Below are 19,113 nucleotides of genomic sequence, written 5' to 3'. Positions count from 1 at the left end.
GAGTCGCGGTTTTGTCTCACCAGTGGTGATGGTCGGATCCGCGTTTATCGTCGAAGGAATGAGCGTTACACCGAGGCCTGTACTCTGGAGTGGGATCGATTTGGAGGTGGAGGGTCCGTCATGGTCTGGGGCGGTGTGTCACAACATCATCAGACTGAGCTTGTTGTCATTGCAGGCAATCTCAAAGCTGTGCGTTACAGGGAAGAAAACCTCCTCCCTCATGTGGTACCCTTCCTGCAGGCTCATCCTGACATGACCCTCCAGCATGACAATGCCACCAGCCATAAGGCTCGTTCTGTGCGTGATTTCCAGCAAGACAGGAATGTCAGTGTTCTGCCATGGCCAGCGAAGAGCCCGGATCTCAATCCCATTGAGCACGTCTGTGACCTGTTGGATCGGAGGGTGAGGGCTAGGGCCATTCCCCCCAGAAATGTCCAGGAACTTGCAGGTGCCTTGGTGGAAGAGTGTGGTAACATCTCACAGCAAGAACTGGCAAATCTGGTGCAGTCCATGAGGAGGAGATGCACTGCAGTACTTAATGCAGCTAGTGGCCACACCAGATACTGAATGCTTACTTTTGATTTGCCCCCCCCCCCCTTGTTTCAGGACACATTATCCCATTTCTGTTAGTCACATGTCTGTGGAACTTGTTCAGTTTATGTCTCAGTTGTTGAATCTTATTATGTTCATACAAATATTTACACGTTATGTTTGCTGAAAATGAACGCAATTGACAGTGAGAGGACGTTTCTTTTTTTGCTGAGTTTATGTGCAAATGTGATTGTATTATAAATTGTATTTTAATGTTTAAGGACTCTTGGAAGATTAGTCCAAATGAGGACATAAAGAGGTCATAATATACTTTATTTTAAAGATATATATATATATATATATATATATACCAGTCAAAAGTTTGGACACACCTACTCATTCCAGGGTTTTTCTTTATTTGTACTATTTTCTATATTGTGGAACAATAGTGATGACATCAAAACTATGAAAATAATTATATTTTGATTTGTTTACCACTTTTTTGGTTACTACATGATTCCATATGTGTTATTTCATAGTTTTGATGTCTTCACTATTATTCTACAATGTAGAAAATAGTAAAAATAAAGAAAAACCCTTGAATGAGTAGGTGTGTCCAAACTTTTGACTGGTACTGTATATACATGTACAGTTGAAGTCTGAAGTTTACATACACCTCAGCCAAATACATTTAAACTCAGTTTTTCACAATTCCTGACATTTAATCCTAGTAAAAATTCCCTGTCTAGGTCAGTTAGGATCACCACTTTATTTTAAGAATGTGAAATGTCAGCATAATAGTAGAGAGAATTATTTATTTCAGCTTTTATTTCTTTCATCACATTCCCATTGGGTCAGAAGTTTACATACACTCAATTAGCATTTGGTAGCAAACGTTTTGGGTAGCCTTCCACAAGCTTCCCACAATAAGTACATTTTGTCTCATTCCTCCTGACAGAGCTGGTGTAACTGAGTCAGGTTTGTAGGCCTCCTTGCTCGCACACGCTTTTTCAGTTCTGCACACAAATGTTCTACAGGATTGAGGTCAGGGCTTTGTGATGGCCACTCCAATACCTTGACTTTGTTGTCCTTAACACATTTTGCCACAACTTTGGAAGTATGCTTTGGGTCATTGTCCATTTGGAAGACCCATTTGCAACCAAGCTTTAACTTCCTGACTGATGTCTTGAGATGTTGCTTCAATATATCCACATTTCCCATCCTCATGATGCCATCTATTTTGTGAAGTGCACCAGTCCCTCCTGCAGCAAAGCACCTCAACAACATGATGCTGCCACCCCCGTGCTTCACGGTTGGGATGGTGTTCTTCGGCTTGCAAGCCTCTCCCTTTTTCCTCCAAACATAACGATAGTAATTATGGCCAAACAGTTCTATTTTTGTCTCATCAGACTTAAGGACATTTCTCCAAAAAGTACGATCTTTATCCCCATGTGCAGTTGCAAACGATAGTCTGTTTTTTTATGGCGGTTTTGGAGCAGTGTCTTTTTCCTTGCTGAGAGGCCTTTCAGGTTATGTTGATATAGGACTTGTTTTACTGTGAATATAGATACTTTTGTACCTGTTTCCTCCAGCACCTTCACAAGGTCCTTTGCTGTTGTTCTGGGATTGATTTGCACTTTTCGCACCAAAGTACGTTCATCTCTAGGAGACAGAACGCGTCGCCTTCCTGAGCGGTATGACAGCTGCGTTGTCCCATGGTGTTTATACTTGCGTACTATTGTTTGTACAGATGAACGTGGTACCTTCAGGCATTTGGAAATTGCTCCCAATGTTGAACCAGACTTGTGGAGGTCTCCAATTTTTTTCTGAGGTCTTGGTTGATTTCTTTTGATTTTCCCATGATGTCAAGCAAAGAGGCACTGAGTTTGAAGGTAGGTCTTTAAATACATCCACAGGTACACCTCCAATTGACTCACATTAGCCTATCAGAAGCTTCTAAAGCATTGACATCATTTTCTGGAATTTTCCAAGCTGTTTAAAGCCACAGTCAACTTAGTGTATGTAAACTTCTGACCCACTGGAATTGTGATACAGTGAGTTATAGGTAAAATAATCTGTCTGTTAACAATTGTTAGAAAAATTTACTGTGTCATGCACCAAGTAGATGTCCTAACCGACTTGCCAAAACTATAGTTTGTTAACAAGAAATTTGTGGAGTGGTTGAAAAATGAGTTTTAATGACTCCAACCTAAGTGTATGTAAACTTCTTACTTCAACTGTGTGTCTGTATATATATATATATATATATATATATATATATACACTGCTCAAAAAAATAAAGGGAACACTTAAACAACACAATGTAACTCCAAGTCAATCACACTTCTGTGAAATCAAACTGTCCATTAGGAAGCAACACTGATTGACAATAAATTTCACATGCTGTTGTGCAAATGGAATAGACAACAGGTGGAAATTCGGGCAATTAGCAAGACACCCCAATAAAGGAGTGGTTCTGCAGGTGGTGACCACTTCTCAGTTCCTATGCTTCCTGGCTGATGTTTTGGTCACTTTTGAATGCTGGCGGTGCTTTCACTCTAGTGGTAGCATGAAACGGAGTCTACAACCCACACAAGTGGCTCAGGTAGTGCAGCTCATCCAGGATGGCACATCAATGCGAGCTGTGGAAAGAAGGTTTGCTGTGTCTTGTCAGCGTAGTGTCCAGAGCATGGAGGCGCTACCAGGAGACAGGCCAGTACATCAGGAGACGTGGAGGAGCGCGTAGGAGGGCAACAACCCAGCAGCAGGACCGCTACCTCCGCCTTTGTGCAAGGAGGAGCACTGCCAGAGCCCTGCAAAATGACCTCCAGCAGGCCACAAATGTGCATGTGTCTGCTCAAACGGTCAGAAACAGACTCCATGAGGGTGGTATGAGGGCCCGACGTCACAGGTGGGGGTTGTGCTTACAGCCCAACACCGTGCAGGACGTTTGGCATTTGCCAGAGAACACCAAGATTGGCAAATTCGCCACTGGCGCCCTGTGCTTACATTTACATTACATTTAAGTCATTTAGCAGACGTTCTTATCCAGAGCGACTTACAAATTGGTGCATTCACCTTATGATATCCAGTGGAACAACCACTTTACAATATGGCATCTAACTATTTTAAGGGGGGGGGGGTTAGAAGGATTACTTTATCCTATCCTAGGTATTCCTTAAAGAGGTGGGGTTTCAGGTGTCTCCGGAAGGTGGTGATTGACTCCGCTGACCTGGCGTCGTGAGGGAGTTTGTTCCACCATTGGGGTGCCAGAGCAGCGAACAGTTTTGACTGGGCTGAGCGGGAACTGTACTTCCTCAGAGGTAGGGAGGCAAGCAGGCCAGAGGTGGATGAACGCAGTGCCCTTGTTTGGGTGTAGGGCCTGATCAGAGCCTGAAGGTACGGAGGTGCCGTTCCCCTCACACAGCTCTTCACAGATGAAAGCAGGTTCACACTGAGCACATGTGACAGACGTGACAGAGTCTGGAGACGCCGTGGAGAACGTTCTGCTGCCTGCACCATCCTCCAGCATGACCGGTTTGGCGGTGGGTCAGTCATGGTGTGGGGTGGCATTTCTTTGGGGGGCCGCAAAGCCCTCCATGTGCTCGCCAGAGGTAGCCTGACTGCCTTAGGTACCGAGATGAGATCCTCAGACCCCTTGTGAGACCATATGCTGGTGCGGTTGGCCCTGGGTTCCTCCTAATGCAAGACAATGCTAGACCCCATGTGGCTGGAGTGTGTCAGCAGTTCCTGCAAGAGGAAGGCATTGATGCTATGGACTGGCCGCCCGTTCCCAGACCTGAATCCAATTGAGCACATCTGGGACACATGTCTCGCTCCATCCACCAACGCCACGTTGCACCACAGACTGTCCAGGAGTTGGCGGATGCTTTAGTCCAGGTCTGGGAGGAGATCCCTCAGGAGACCATCCGCCACCTCATCAGGAGCATGCCCAGGCGTTGTAGGGAGGCCATACAGACAGTGAGGCCACACACACTACTGAGCCTCATTTTGACTTGTTTTAAGGACATTACATCAAAGTTGGATCAGCCTGTAGTGTGGTTTTCCACTTTAATTTTGAGTGTGACTCCAAATCCAGACCTCCATGGGTTGATAAATTTGATTTCCATTGATAATTTTTGTGTGATTTTGTTGTCAACACATTCAACTATGTAAAGAAAAAAGTATTTAATAAGAATATTTCATTCATTCAGATCTAGGATGTGTTATTTTAGTGTTCCCTTTATTTTTTTGAGCATGTAATATATATATATATATATATATATATATATATATAAAATCTCAATGATGCACCTGTTGTTTAGTAGTAGATGACAAACTCTAACTTAGATACAACATTATCTCAGTAATATCTCACCAAAAACACTGGATTGCCAGTGGGATTGACAAACTCCATTGACACCACACTGTGGTGTCGTGTGTGTTTCTTCACTATATATACAAAAGTATGTGGACACCCCTTCAAATTAGTAGATTCGGCTATTTCCGCCACACCCGTTGCTGACAGTTGTATAACATTTTGCACACAGCCATGCCATCTCCATAGACAACCATTGGCAGTAAAATGGCCGTACTGAAGAGCTCAGTCACTTTCAACGTTGTACTGTCATAGGATGCCCCCTTTCCAACAAGTCAGTTCATAAAATGTCTGCCCTGCTAGAGCTGCCCTGGTCAACTGTAATTGCTATTATTGTGAAGTTGAAACGTCTAGGACAATCAACGGCTCAGATGCAAAGGGCTCACGGAAAGGGACCCCCGAGTGCTGAAACGCGTAGCTCGTAAAAATAGTTTGTCCTCGGTTGCAACGCTCACTACCGAGTTCCAAACTGCCTCTGGAAGCAACGTCAGCACAAGAACTGTTCGTCGGAAGCTTTATGAAATGTGTTTCCATGGCCGAGCAGCCGCACACAAGCCTAAGATCAACATGCGCAATGCCAAGCATCGGCTGAAGTGGTGTAAAGCTTGCCACCATCTGGCAGTCCGACGGACGAATCTGGGTTTGGCGGATGCCAGGAGAACGCTATCTGCCCGAATGCATGGTACCAACTCTACAGTTTGGTGGAGGAGGAATAATGATCTGGGACTGTTTTTCATAGTTCGGGCTAGGCCCCTTAGTTCCAGTAAAGTTCAATCTTAACGCTACAGCATACAATGACATTCTAGAAGGTTCTGTGCTTCCAACTTTGTGGCAACAGTTTGGGGAAGGCCCTTTCCTGTTTCAGCATGACAATGCCACCGTGCACAAAGCGAGGTCCATACAGAAATGGTTTGTCGAGATCGGTGTGGAAGAACTTGACTTGCCTGCACAGAGCCCTGACCTGAATTGGAACGCCGACTGTGAGCCAGGCCTACAGGCCTAATCGCCCAACATCAATGCTCTTGTGGCTGATAGGAAGCAAGTCCCCGCAGCAATATTCCAACATCTAGTGAAAAGCTTTCCCAGAAGAGTGGAAGCTGGTATAGCAGCAAAGGGGGGACCAACTCCATATTAATGCCAATGATTTTGGAATGAGATGTTTGACGAGCAAACTTTTTGTCCACATACTTTTGGTCATGTCGTGTACTTGTTTCTCCCTGTAGTTTGGAGGCATCCAGTCCAAGCCAGAGTTTACTGTGGACCTGAGAGGAGGATCTATAGAGTGGGCTTCCAAAGACAAGTCCAGCAAGAAGCATGTTATAGAGGTAAGTGAGCTCCTACACAAAATTCAAACGGGGGGCGGCTTAGTGGTTTGAGTGTTGGGCCAGTAACCGAAAGGTTGCTGGATCGAATCCCCGAGCTGACAAGGTAAAAATCTGTCGTTCTTTCCCTGAACAAGGCAGTTATTAACCCACTGTTCCCCGGTAGGCCGTCATTGTAAATAAGAATTTGCTCTCAACTGACTTGCCTAGTTAAATAAATAAATTATTATAATAATTAAAGCTGCTTGAATATGTCGCCTTGTGGCAATTTTATTAAGGCAATAGCAGTGCCTCAGACAATGGTAGCACTACGTGTATAGAACATGAATGATGACAGGGAGGATTATTTCATGTTGGAGTAATGTCTTACTGTTAAAAAATCGTATTTGTCTCCTCTTGCAGCTGAAAACCCGTCAGGGCACAGAGCTGCTGATCCAGTCAGAGAATGACAGTTTCATCAATGACTGGTACAGAGCACTGACGGACACCATCAGCACACACGTGAGTCTACACAAACACACACACAACGCACACGCACACACACAACACAAATCTGATTCATCAGAATGTTTGTCACCTTGAAATTGAAATAATCTTGAAATTCTTGATTCAGTTCCACATATATCCACTAAGTGGCAGAGTTGGCATGTTTAGTCATTGGGCCTTGATGGTATTGCCAGCCCAAAGGTAGCCTACCTGTTTCTGACTGTCCCCTTCTTGTTTCCCTGTGTGTGTGTGTTACCTACCACACTGTAGGCCTGGGAGTCAGATGAGGCCATAGAGGAGGACATGCCAGAGTCTCCTGGAGCTGAGAAACAAGACAAGGAGAAAGATCACCGAGACTCTAAGAGCAGAGGTTAGTGCAGCCTGTCTGTCTCTGCCTGTCTGTTACCCTAACCCAAACCCTCATGTATGTTTGAGATCGTTAATCTTTGTCTACCAATGATGTTATTGTTGATCATCATGCGTCTCAGTGTGTTAAGTCATCTCCCATTGTTATTTGTCTACAGAAGATGTTGATGATCATTTATTGTGTTAAGTTGTGAATAATATGGTCAAATCCCGTTGTTATCAGTCTATAGCCATGAAACCTGTCAGTGTTTTTCTAGAGTTAGCAGTAAATGTGTCATCTGAACTTCTATTCTCATTGGTCTGTAGCCATGAAGAGTTCCACCAGTATGGACACATCAGATGACAAGAAGACCAGACACAAACTTATGAAGTTCCTCACACGCAGACCCACTCTGCAAGCCGTCAGAGACAAGGGCTACATCAAAGGTATTACAGAGAGACAGCACTGAACCATAGAAATAGAAATGCTAGAATGGGAGCACTGAACCATAGAAATAGAAATGCTAGAATGGGAATAGCCTCTCAGACCAAAGCAAGTTGACTGCGTCTTATGCGTACACTCCAGGGTTGGGGTCAATTCTGAATTGAGTTGAAAATTGGTCTTTCAATTTTAATTCTTTAATTTTAATTGGCCACACCCCACAGGAAGCAGAATTTAATTTGAATTAAATAAAGTAGAATTTAATTAATTCTTTTAAAGTTTTAAATAATTACAGTGGTCTGGAAATATTGTAAGATAATTTTGTAGGTTGTCTATAATAATTCATTATTCACTTAGATGTTGTTGTTTTTTAAATATTTCCCAGAATGCATTATCAAACACTCCAGAATGTAAGGTAACAACCTAACATCTAATGACAAAAATACAAACAAAATCCGGTTTGACATCATTAAATTAGAATCAAACTAATATTTGCAAAGGGTATCTGTTTTCTTTATTAAGAAGTGGCAGGTACAAATGGCAAAATATTTGTAAAAAGAATGAGTGTCATATGTCTCAGTTGAATTGGTTTGAATTAAATTCGACTTATTTTAATTAATCTGCTTCCTGTGGGGTGTAGCCAATTCAAATTTCAATGTGTGGGTCGAATTGAATTAAATTCATGAATTTCAAATTGACCCCAACCCTGATACGCTCAGTATAGCTGACATGGTGATGTCCACTCTAGTGATTCTATTTCTAAAGCAGAGAACTTTACCACACGTGCACAATCAGGACTCCATTTTGGCAATGGCAACCTAAATCCGTGCCATTGAGTTGTTGTGTTAAAGATAGAAGAGCCTTTGTTTTCAGTAGCGGAGTACTTTGGACCTCTATAACAACAACCCTTTCCCTGTCCGTGTGTCTCAGACCAGGTGTTTGGCTGCAGTCTGAGTGACCTCTGTCAGGGAGAGAACGCATCCGTGCCAAGTTTCGTCACGATGTGCATCGACCACGTGGAAAACAATGGTATGTGTGCTCGGTAACACTTCACTCGACCCCTAACGCTATCATAATATGTCAGAACAGCTGGCGTAATGTGTCATAACCTGTCGTAATATGGTCATAACACTGTCATGACACACCGACGTAAGTGTCAAAACACATAGAACCTACTAACATTCCATTACTCTATAGCCTACTTGTCAATAGTATTTTTATGTTATATAAAATTTTCTGAAATGGTCCATATTAAATTACCATTGTAATTGCGCACACATTGACGTCAGACATGTACCTACCCCAATGCTGTGTTGCTGATGCCCAGGATGAATGCAAGATCAGATTTCAGGAGCAGGATAAAGACACCTTCTTTATGACTGATAACTGACATAAGGGTATGTACGGGACTGGCCTATCTGGCTTGTATGATTATGATAGTCATAATGCTTTATGACAGTGTCATAAAGTGTATTTTCTTAAAGTTATTTAAAAATATGATGGAAAAAAACGACTAAAGATTCAATTACAACAACAACAAAGGACTTCACAAACAAACTTTGAAATGAAAGGAAACCTCTTGGCAGGGAAGAAATGCATTTGAATAAATGTGTGTTTTGACGCTCTCAGGCAGGTGTCATAACCAGCCATAAAATAACACAATATATGTCACACAACAGGCGTAAATATATGTGTCATGACAGTGCTATGACCATATTATGACAGGTTATGTCAGCTGTTATGACCGTGTCATAACGTGTTATAATGCCACAACAGGCGTTACCGTGTGCTCCTGTGTCTGTCTGTCTGTCGGTTGTCTCTCATTCTGATGATGTGATGATATTAGCAGGGGGAAAAAAGGCTTACCAGGCACTCTGAACAGAAAGAGTGCCTGGTAAATAGAGTGCAATTTAAAGGCCTGTGTTGAGTTTGCATATCCACGAAGGAAAGTTAAAACAATGCAAACAATTGGGCTACTGCCAACGTTTGTGTGACGACGGTGCTCCTGTGTGTTCCTCTGCCTGCAGCTCTGAATGTGGACGGGCTGTACAGAGTGAGTGGGAATCTGGCGGTCATCCAGAAACTACGCTTCGCTGTCAATCATGGTAGGTACTACTGCTACTGTCCTCTCTCTCTCTCTCTGTATACTGCAACTAGGCTTGCAATGTTCTGGTAACTTTACCACAAAAGCTCCTTGTTTTCCCAGAAGTCCCGGTTAGAGTATTCACGATTTCCTGCTTGTTCCCTCCAACCAGGACTTCTGGAGATTTTAGGAAAGTTACCAGAATTGTACAACTCTAACTGCAAGCCTGTATACTTGTACCTATAGCGTACACACTACGTAGTACACTGAATAACCCTGTGTCTTTATCTGTTTGTGTGTGTAGATGAGAAGGTGGACCTCGAGGAGGGAAAATGGGAAGACATCCACGTGACTACGGGCGCGTTGAAGATGTTCTTTAGAGAGCTACCTGAACCGCTCTTCACTTACAACTTATTCCATGACTTTGTCAATGCCATCAGTGAGTACACTGTTCCATGAATTGAAAATGTTCCTTCATTTATCATTCTTTAGCGACATTACGAGTGTGCTATTACTCAGTGTTGACGAAGGAAGGTTGTTACTACTGCAAATACATGGCATACATGTCATTGAGTTATTAGATCATGGGTGGGCAACTGATCCCCTTTTGAAGGCCCTCGGATCAATCCCCCCCCCCCCCATACACAAAGTGCAATTTAGAAATGTTCTCACACATCAGTTTTTCTCTTATGTCAGTCACCGATAGTCAGTCAATTTGACCATGTCAGCTAGCATTTTTCGGATTGCTAAGTTAGTTTAGGCCCTAGCTATCCAAACGTGTTATCACGGTCGAATTACCGGCTGGGGGGCCCCCCATTTGATTTTGTTAGTCAGTCTCACTCAGATATCATATTAAAATGGATGTGGGTACGCAGACCCAGACTGCATTCGTCTTAAGATAGCTAGGTGGGACTGTTTGCCTCACGCAGTGCGACACATCTTCTTCGCATAGAGTTGATTGTGTTCGGTTGAATCTTGTCCCACTCCTCTTCAATGGCTGTGCAAAGTTGCTGGATATTGGTGGGAACTGGAACACGCTGTCGTACACGTTGATCCAGAGCATCCCAAACATGCTCAATGGGTGACATGTCTGGTGAGTAAGCAGGCCATGGAAGAACTGGGACATGTACAGAAAAACAGTCCCATCCGGCATGGGGTCGTGCATTGTCTTTCTGAAACATGAGGTGATGGCGGCGGATGAATGGCAGGACAATGGGCCTCAGGATCTCGTCTCTGTGCGTTCAAATAGCCATCAATAAAATGCAAATGTGATCGTTGTCCATAGCTTATGCCAGCCCCTACCATAACTGTTGACAACGTTGACATCAGAAAACCGCTCGCCCACACGACGCCGTGCACACTGTCTACCATCTGCCCGGTATAGTCGAAGGTGAGCATTTGCCAACTGAACGACGCCGAAATGCAGTCAGGTCAAAACCCTGGTGAGGACGACGAACACACAGATGAGCTTCCCTGAGACGGTTTCTGACAGTTTGTCCCAAAATTATTTGGCTGTGCAAACCCACAGTTTCATCAGCTGTCCGACTGACTGTTCTCAGACAATCCCCCAGGGGAAGAAGCCGGATGTGGAGGTCGGCGTGATTACACGTGGTCTGCGGATGTGAGGCCGGTTGGACATAGAGAAATTGCTGGTAGAGAAATGAACATTCAATTCTCTGGCAGTAGCTCTAGTGGACATTCCTGCAGTCAGCATGCCAATTGCACCCTCCCTCAAAACTTGAGATGTCTGTGGCATTGTGTTGTGTGACAAAACGGCACATTTTAGAGTGGCCTTTTATTGTCCCAGCACAAGGTGCACCTGTGTAATGATCATGCTGTTTAATCGCCTGTTTGATTTGCCAAACCTGTAAGGTGGCTGCATTATCTTGGCAACGGAGAAATGCTCACGAACAGTGACGCAAATAAATTTGTGTGCATATGGAACATTTCTGGGTTATTTTATTTCAGCTCATGAAACATGGGAATAAAACTTTACGTGTTGCATTTATATTTTTGTTCGTATATTAGGGGGGGACAAGTGAAATGTGAGTGTTAGTTCATGAACGGCTTTTTAGTGTTGTTTTTACTGTGTCTAAGACAATTTTCTTCTGTAACGTTTGTCCTGTCTTCCGGTTAAACAGAGATCCCAGACTACGTGCAGCGTGTCCAGTCTATCAAGGAGCTGGTCAAACGGTTGCCCAAACCCAATCAGGACACCATGCAGGCCCTCTTCAAACACCTCAGGAAGTAAGTCACACTTCAACAGTGAACTAAATTACAATGTGATCGGATTGTGTTAGCCTTATTCGTGTTGATCCACTGTCTAACAGGAGTAGGGTTGCAAAATTCCTAGAAATATATATGTTCTGTACAATTCTATAATGCTACTTTGGCTCTAATAACCCTGCATCTCTCTCTCTTTCTCTCGCTCTCTCTCGCTCGCTCTCGCTCTCTCTCTCTCATATACTGTACTTTTACTTACTTTCATCGCCTCTTGCCAGGCCGTCAATGTGACGAAGAAGTTGTGTTTAATTGAACCGCCTGGTTAAATAAAGGTTCAAGAAAATAACACGATCTCTCTCCGTCTGTCTGCAGGGTGATTGACCACGGTGAGGAGAACCGTATGACGACCCAGAGCGTGGCCATAGTGTTCGGCCCCACCCTGCTCAGACCCGAGACAGAGACCTGGAACATGGCGGTCCACATGGTCTATCAGAACCAGATAGTGGAGCTCATCCTGCTGGAGTACGAGGGCATCTTTAGGTAGACACCAGAGGGGCGACTTTTCCCCGTGTACAGATCTAGTACCAGCTTACGCTCCCCCAATCCTAATCTTAACCATTGGCGGGGAGAATGCCAAACTGACCCAGGATCAGTGTTTTGTCACGGTCTATGGTAATGAATACAACCGCCGGCCTACTCTCTGAACACCACCACCATGACCATACAGAGCTCTCAACCCAGCCCAACCAGACCAAACCCAAGCCTCATCTTCCTCTAAACCCGTGGTCATTCACAGCACACCTCAGATTCCATCCCCCACAGACCAAACCTGTATGAATACATGTAAAAACAAAGGTGGACTTATTATCCGCGACCAATAAACCAACCAAGTTGAGACTCTTTGCACTTAGCTGCACACATGTATGCTTCCCCCCTCCTCTTCTCACCATGGCTGGATTTGTGGGACTTTCTGCCAAAGACAAAAATCCACTTCTGTCCATACACTGGATTTCCATGGCCAGTACCTGAGTTAGCCTCTCGCCTGGATAGACTGGCCGAATGGAGGATACTGTCCGGATGGAGCCTGGAAGAGAGGACAGACACTATATTATGGTTAGGGTGGATTAACACCCTTGATATGTTCAGGAAAGGTGGGTCTGTCAGGCAGGCCTCAGTAACCTCAGTCTCCCAACAGTGGCATCAGTATTGCAGGGGGAGGGTCTATCTATCCACTATTCTGGCTGCACTAGACAGTATTTAGTCTACACTGTACAGTATATTTACCTGTTAAGGACATGCAGACCAGACTGTATAGAGAGGTCTGTCTGTCTCTTGCTTGGTCTCTCTGTCTGCTGGGACACCTTCAGCTCCTCTACCAACACAATGTCTGCGTCCCAAAACGACTTCTGCACAGAGCCCTATGGGCCTTGGTCAAAACTGAAAATAGTGAGCTATATAGGGAATAGATTTGGTGGCATTTGGGACTCAGGCAATAAAATACTTTCCCTTTATTTTCTATATGCTGTTCGTTCAGGCACCTCTTCTCTCTGTGGGCTCAACTAGAGAATCCATGAATGTCTGTAAATAAAGTGGCTTTGTCTCCCTCTGCTGTTTCTAAAGCACAGAGCTGGGAGAGTGTTGTGCGTCCCAAATGGTACTCTACTCTCTATATAGTGCATCATCAAACGTAGTGCACTAAATAGGGTATAGGGTGCCATTAGATACGCAAGCCTGTATGTACCTGTATGTCATGTAATGAGCTATGTGGTAGACTCTTACCTCCTAATACAGCCCTGTGTGTGCGTGCATTTCTGTGTGTGCGCTCGCGTGCCTGTGTAAAGGCCACAGCACGCATCAGAAATGACCCATCTCCTCTAAAATACACACTTCTTTTCTCTCTCTCTCTCTCTCTGGAGATACTGGAAGCAGTCTGTTTTACACTACTCAAAGGTAGTGCCCTATATAGGGACTAGGGTGCCATTTGGGATGCTCCCACTGACTCATGGTTTTACCTCAGACATTCATACCAAAACTACTCTGCTTCTCTGGTTTTTAGAACAAGTCCTCTCCTATCAGTCAGAAAACTTAAAAACACAGAAGTGGTACCCAGATGTGTATGTCGTTGGACTGGTTGTAAATGTATTATAATAAGGCAAGCAACATTTAATAAATAAATGTAAGCGACGTGTGTGAATGTGTGTGTATGGACGGGGGACAGATGGACAGGAAGTATGTTGCACGGATGTCTGATAGTAATTAAAGTACGACTTCATGGTGACCATTAGAAACTTGAGGAAACAGACATGTTTATTTAAGATCCATTCCACCAAAATTATATAAACTGTTTAGGGTTGAAAAATTCCTGTAACTTTCCTAAAATTCCCAGGTTTTTCAGAAATTCCTGTTGGGAGGATTCTCCGGATATTCAGCAATTTCCTCCTGATTCCGGGAACATTCAAACCAGGATTTTTGGAAAGCCTGGTAATTTGGGGAATGTTACTGGAATTTTACAAACCGAGAACTATTATATGAACTGCGGTTTTAAAAGTTTAGTTGTATTTTTGGTAAGTGGCACATTTTGAATGTAATTATTTTCCAAACTAACTGCTGTTCATGACTTCTTTGTTTAATTGGAATAAAGGCCTCCATTGAGACCCTGTAAAAACCTGTGGCAGTCTCGTTTTATCATACGTTCTCGTCTGATATACACGCACACATTTCTGCACACGTGAGCACTGATACCTTCAACCAAAAACGTGCACGTTTCCGCCATCCGTGCACACGAGGCAAAGTTCATTCAGATGGTGCTTGTTGATACTGTATATCACGATATGAGTTTTTGCTGAGAGAGCACGTGTCTCTTTAACTTTGATGATTGGAAACATTTCTACTTGACCTTTGTGATGAAAAATATGATTACATCATTCATATACTTCCCATACCTAATGATTAGAAAACAATCTCTTGAAATTATAACAAATTCAGCCAAAAGGCAAAGATTGATTCATTTAATTGTGTCTGTGGAATACGCTTATTGGCATTCTTTGTTCTGCTTTCTGTGTCGCATGGTTATTAAAAGAACCCAATCAGATAAAAGTAATCTTGTGGTGAATCAGTTTGATTTACCACCTTATTGTTTGGCTTCATATCTGCACGTGTCCCAGTTATCACCGGGTTATGGTTTAAGAGGACAGGATATAAAGGGGACAGCTGAGACAATAACAGCAGAAATAACCACAAGAAGAGGAAATCACCATCAAGCAATGAGAGTGAAGAGTGTGGTAGCTCTGCTGGTGTTGCTGCACTGCTGTCTGTCTGGAGCCCAGGTCCACAGAGACGGAGTCAGTGTCCATCAGGTTGACTATGAGGATGGAGAGAGCAGAGGGAACGACATTCAGGTTGACAAACCGAGAGCGGAAGCTGCAGCCACAACACACAGCCAGCAAACCTGCCAGACTGACATCCACACTGTGCTGAGAGAGATGAACACCATGATGGTGGAGCAGAGAGTTGAGCTGAGACACACGAAGACTGAACTGGGAGCCATGGAGGCCCGACTGAGAGCTAGTGAGAGCGAGGTGGAGGAACTGAAATCCAAAGTGGAGGAACAGACTAGAAGGAATGAAGGTTAGCTAAATAATACAGAAGGTAATAATAATAAGTATGGATTATTTCATAAATATGTGACTGTTTTATCTCGCACATTGTTTCGTGCATCTAATTTCAGCACAAGCATTGGAACTAAGCTCCATGGAGACTCGTTCTAACATCACTGAGAGCCACGTTGAAGTTCTGAAGAGACATATTGAAGGTAATATTTAGAGTAATGTTTGAAACACCTTCTAGCATAACGTTTGTCACCAGAAGTGAAACAGCAGACCAGTAATTTTTCCTATGTGCATAAAGCCTAGCTGGTTCTGTTAATCGCTGACAGGATGGTTTCCTTGTGATGATCTGAATGACTGACCTTATTGTTGATGACATGTTTGATTTGACCCAGAGGTTTCAACATTATTCAGTTTGCAGTTACCAGGTAATAGTAATATTGACTCATCTACATTTGACAGACATAAAGGTGGCTTTCTCCGCCTCACTTGGAGGACCTGCTTTCAGTGGACAAGTTGGACCCTTCAACACTGGAACCACCCTGGTCTACAGAAGTGTTTACACAAATATTGGCAATGCTTATAACCCCACGACAGGTACAGTCAATTATACACATCACCTGTTGTCACAGGCACTTTGTAACCAAATGACAGTGCCTTGCAAAAGTATTCACCCCCCTTGGCATTTTCCCTATTTCGTTGCATTACAAACCTGTAGTTTAAATGTATTTTTATTTGGAATTCATGTAATGGACATACACAAAATTGGTGAAGTGAAATGAAAAAAATTACTTGTTTCAAAAAATTCAAAAAAATGTAAAAAGGAAAAGTGGTGCGTGCATATGTATTCACCCCCTTTGCTATGAAGCCCCTAAATAAGATCTGGTGCAACAAATTACCTTCAGAAGTCACACAGTTAGTTAAATAAAGTCCACCTGTGTGCAATCTAAGTGTCACATGATCTGCCACATGATCTCAGTATATATACACCTGTTCTGAAAGGCCCCAGAGTCTGTAACACCACTAAGCAAGGGCACCACCAACAAGTGGCACCGTGAAGACCAAGGAGCTCTCCAAACAGGTCAGGGACAAAGTTGTGGAGAAGTACAGATCAGGGTTGGGTTATAAAAAAATATCAGAAACTTTGAACATCCCACGGAGCACCATTAAATCCATTATTCAAAATGGGAAGAATATGGCACCACAACAAACCTGCCAAGAGAGGGCCGCCCACCAAAACTGACAGACCAGGCAAGGAGGGCATTAATCAGAGAGGCAACAAAGAGACCGAAGATAACCCTGAAGGAGCTGCCAAGCTCCACAGCGGAGATTGGAGTATCTGTCCATAGGACCACTTTATGCCGTACACTCCACAGAGCTGAGCTTTATGGAAGTGGCCAGAAAAAAGCCATTGCTTAAAGAAAAAAATAAACAAACACGTTTGGTGTTCGCCAAAAGGCGAGACTCCCCAAACATATGGAAGAAGGTACTCTGGTTAGATGAGACTAAAATCAAGCTTTTTGGCCATTAAGGAAAACGTTATGTCTGGCGCAAACCCAACACCTCTCATCACACCGAGAATACCATCCCCACAGTGAAGCATGGTGGTGGCAGCATTATGCTATGGGGATGTTTTTCATCGGCAGGGACTGGGAAACTGGTCAGAATTGAAGGAATGATGGATGGCAGTAAATACAGGGAAATTATTGAGGGAAACCTGTTTCAGTCTTCAAGAGATTTGAGACTGGGACAGAGGTTCACCTTCCAGCAGGACAATGACCCTAAGCATACTGCTAAAACAACACTTGAGTGGTTTAAGGGGAAACATTTAAATGTCTTGGAATGGCCTAGTCAAAGCCCAGACCTCAATCCAATTGAGAATCTGTAGTATGACTTAAAGATTGCTGTACACCAGCGGAACCCATCCAACTTGAAGGAGCTGGACCAGTTTTGCCATGAAGAATGGGCAAATATCCCAGTGGCTAGATGTGCCAAGCATATAGAGACATACCTCAAGAGACTTGCAGCTGTAATTGCTGCAAAAGGTGGCTCTACAAAGTATTGACTTTAGGGGGTGAATAGTTATGCACGCTCAAGTTTTCAGTTTTGTTGTCTTATTTCTTTGTTTGTTTCACAATAAAAAAATATTTTGCATCTTCAAAGTGGTAGGCATGTTGTGTAAATCAAATGACAGAAACCCCCCAAAAATACATTTTAATTCCAGGTTGTAAGGCAACAAAATAGGAAAAATGCCAAGGGGTGAATACTTTCGCAAGTCACTGTATGTATAGTTTCATGCTTTATGTTAATCTGCATCTACAAAAAAGCATAAATGTTGTGTTCTGATACAGGGATCTTCACAGCACCAGTGAGAGGACTCTATCTGTTCAGGTTTTACATCTTTGCATGGGGTGATGATTCAGTTCCTACAACCACGGCCTTGTTTAAGAATGGACATCAAATGGCTATGGCATTTGCTCGCCAAGCTGCTGGTAGTGTTAATTCCTCCAATGGCGTGTCACTGCTGCTGGAGGTGGGAGATGTGGTCTACGTGCATCTCTGGGCTGGGCGGCAGATATTTGACAATGTAAATCGCCTCAGCACCTTCAGTGGCCACCTGCTTTTCACTATGTAAGAGGATTGTTGCAGTCATTTTATTTCAATATCAAATCATTTCTGAGTGACAATGAAGTACCTTACTGTGATAGATTTAAATTATAATGGGCAAGAATTGCTTTTTGGCAGATAACTATTTCTCAAGCAAGAATTTTGCTAGGTCTGTGTGTGGTCTGAGTAGAGAAGAGAAAACTGAAAACTAGATTTTATTGGCAGTAACTCTCTTTGTTATTGGTGTACTGTTATTAACCAATTTACTGCATGGTGATGTCACCATGGAAAGCTGAAATTCCCTACCTGAACTTATCCAATAAGTAAAACTAATAAGATTCGTTTTTTCGTTTTCTGTTGCAAAACGTTTTGTTACGGTCTATGGTAATGAATACAACCGCCGGCCTACTCTCTGAACACCACCACCATGACCATACAGAGCTCTCAACCCAGCCCAACCAGACCAAACCCAAGCCTCATCTTCCTCTAAACCCGTGGTCATTCACAGCACACCTCAGATTCCATCCCCCACAGACCAAACCTGTATGAATACATGTAAAAACAAAGGTGGACTTATTATCCGCGACCAATAAACCAACCAAGTTGAGACTCTTTGCACTTAGCTGCAAACATGTATGCTTCCCCCCTCCTCTTCTCACCATGGCTGGATTTGTGGGACTTTCTGCCAAAGACAAAAAGACAAAAATCCACTTCTGTCCATACACTGGTTTTCCATGGCCAGTACCTGAGTTAGCCTCTCGCCTGGATAGACTGGCCAAATGGAGGATACTGTCCAGATGAAGCATTGAAGAGCAGAGGACAGACGATATATTATGGTTAGGGTGGAGTAACAAACAAATGTTCAGGAGAGGTGGGTCTGTCATACAGGCCAAAGTAGTGCTGAGGAGTATTTCTGTCTGTAATAAAGCCCTTTATGTGGGGAAAAACTCATTCTGACTGGCTGGGCCTGGCTCCCCAGTGAGTGGCCCTCGCTCCCAAGTGGGTGGGCCTATGCCCTCCCAGGCCCACCCATGGCTGTGCCCCTAACCAGTCATGTGAAATCCATAGATTAGGACCTAATGAATTTATTT

At 43.5% G+C, this 19,113-nt stretch overlaps 2 protein-coding genes across 5 annotated transcripts in view; both read left to right on the top strand.

The window, feature by feature from the left end:
• The window catches only part of LOC111979553 (rho GTPase-activating protein 12), a 128,322-nt gene extending 114,195 nt beyond the window's left edge, over positions 1 to 14,127 (top strand). For all 4 annotated transcript variants that reach the window (XM_024010154.2, XM_024010153.2, XM_024010151.2 and 1 more), the window contains 9 exons: positions 6,133 to 6,234; positions 6,634 to 6,732; positions 6,988 to 7,087; positions 7,390 to 7,509; positions 8,435 to 8,533; positions 9,532 to 9,609; positions 9,892 to 10,026; positions 11,729 to 11,834; positions 12,183 to 14,127. In XM_024010154.2, coding sequence (XP_023865922.1) covers positions 6,133 to 6,234; positions 6,634 to 6,732; positions 6,988 to 7,087; positions 7,390 to 7,509; positions 8,435 to 8,533; positions 9,532 to 9,609; positions 9,892 to 10,026; positions 11,729 to 11,834; positions 12,183 to 12,354 — 1,011 coding nt within the window. In that variant the 3' untranslated portion in view covers positions 12,355 to 14,127. The remainder of the gene's footprint in view (positions 1 to 6,132; positions 6,235 to 6,633; positions 6,733 to 6,987; positions 7,088 to 7,389; positions 7,510 to 8,434; positions 8,534 to 9,531; positions 9,610 to 9,891; positions 10,027 to 11,728; positions 11,835 to 12,182) is intronic.
• A 927-nt stretch (positions 14,128 to 15,054) lies between these two features.
• LOC111979554 (caprin-2) lies at positions 15,055 to 18,107 on the top strand. The gene is made up of 4 exons (XM_024010155.2): positions 15,055 to 15,437; positions 15,538 to 15,621; positions 15,878 to 16,012; positions 17,767 to 18,107. Exons 1-4 carry the CDS (start codon positions 15,074 to 15,076, stop codon positions 18,048 to 18,050), a joined length of 867 nt encoding a protein of 288 aa, XP_023865923.1. The 5' UTR covers positions 15,055 to 15,073; the 3' UTR covers positions 18,051 to 18,107.
• Positions 18,108 to 19,113: the final 1,006 nt, after the last annotated feature.

Source organism: Salvelinus sp. IW2-2015, linkage group LG19, assembly GCF_002910315.2.
Source record: "Salvelinus sp. IW2-2015 linkage group LG19, ASM291031v2, whole genome shotgun sequence".
Taxonomy (NCBI): Eukaryota; Metazoa; Chordata; class Actinopteri; order Salmoniformes; family Salmonidae; genus Salvelinus; species Salvelinus sp. IW2-2015.
The sequence above is the reverse complement of the archived record's forward strand: the minus strand, read 5'-3'. Positions and strand labels throughout refer to the sequence as shown.

Coding starts and splice junctions, on each gene's coding strand:
- LOC111979554 (XM_024010155.2), top strand. CDS start 15,074: ATGAGAGTGAAGAGTGTGGTAGCTCTGCTGGTGTTGCTGCACTGCTGT. Junction 15,438..15,537: donor ACAGACTAGAAGGAATGAAG/GTTAGCTAAATA, acceptor ATCTAATTTCAG/CACAAGCATTGGAACTAAGC. Junction 16,013..17,766: donor TGCTTATAACCCCACGACAG/GTACAGTCAATT, acceptor GTTCTGATACAG/GGATCTTCACAGCACCAGTG.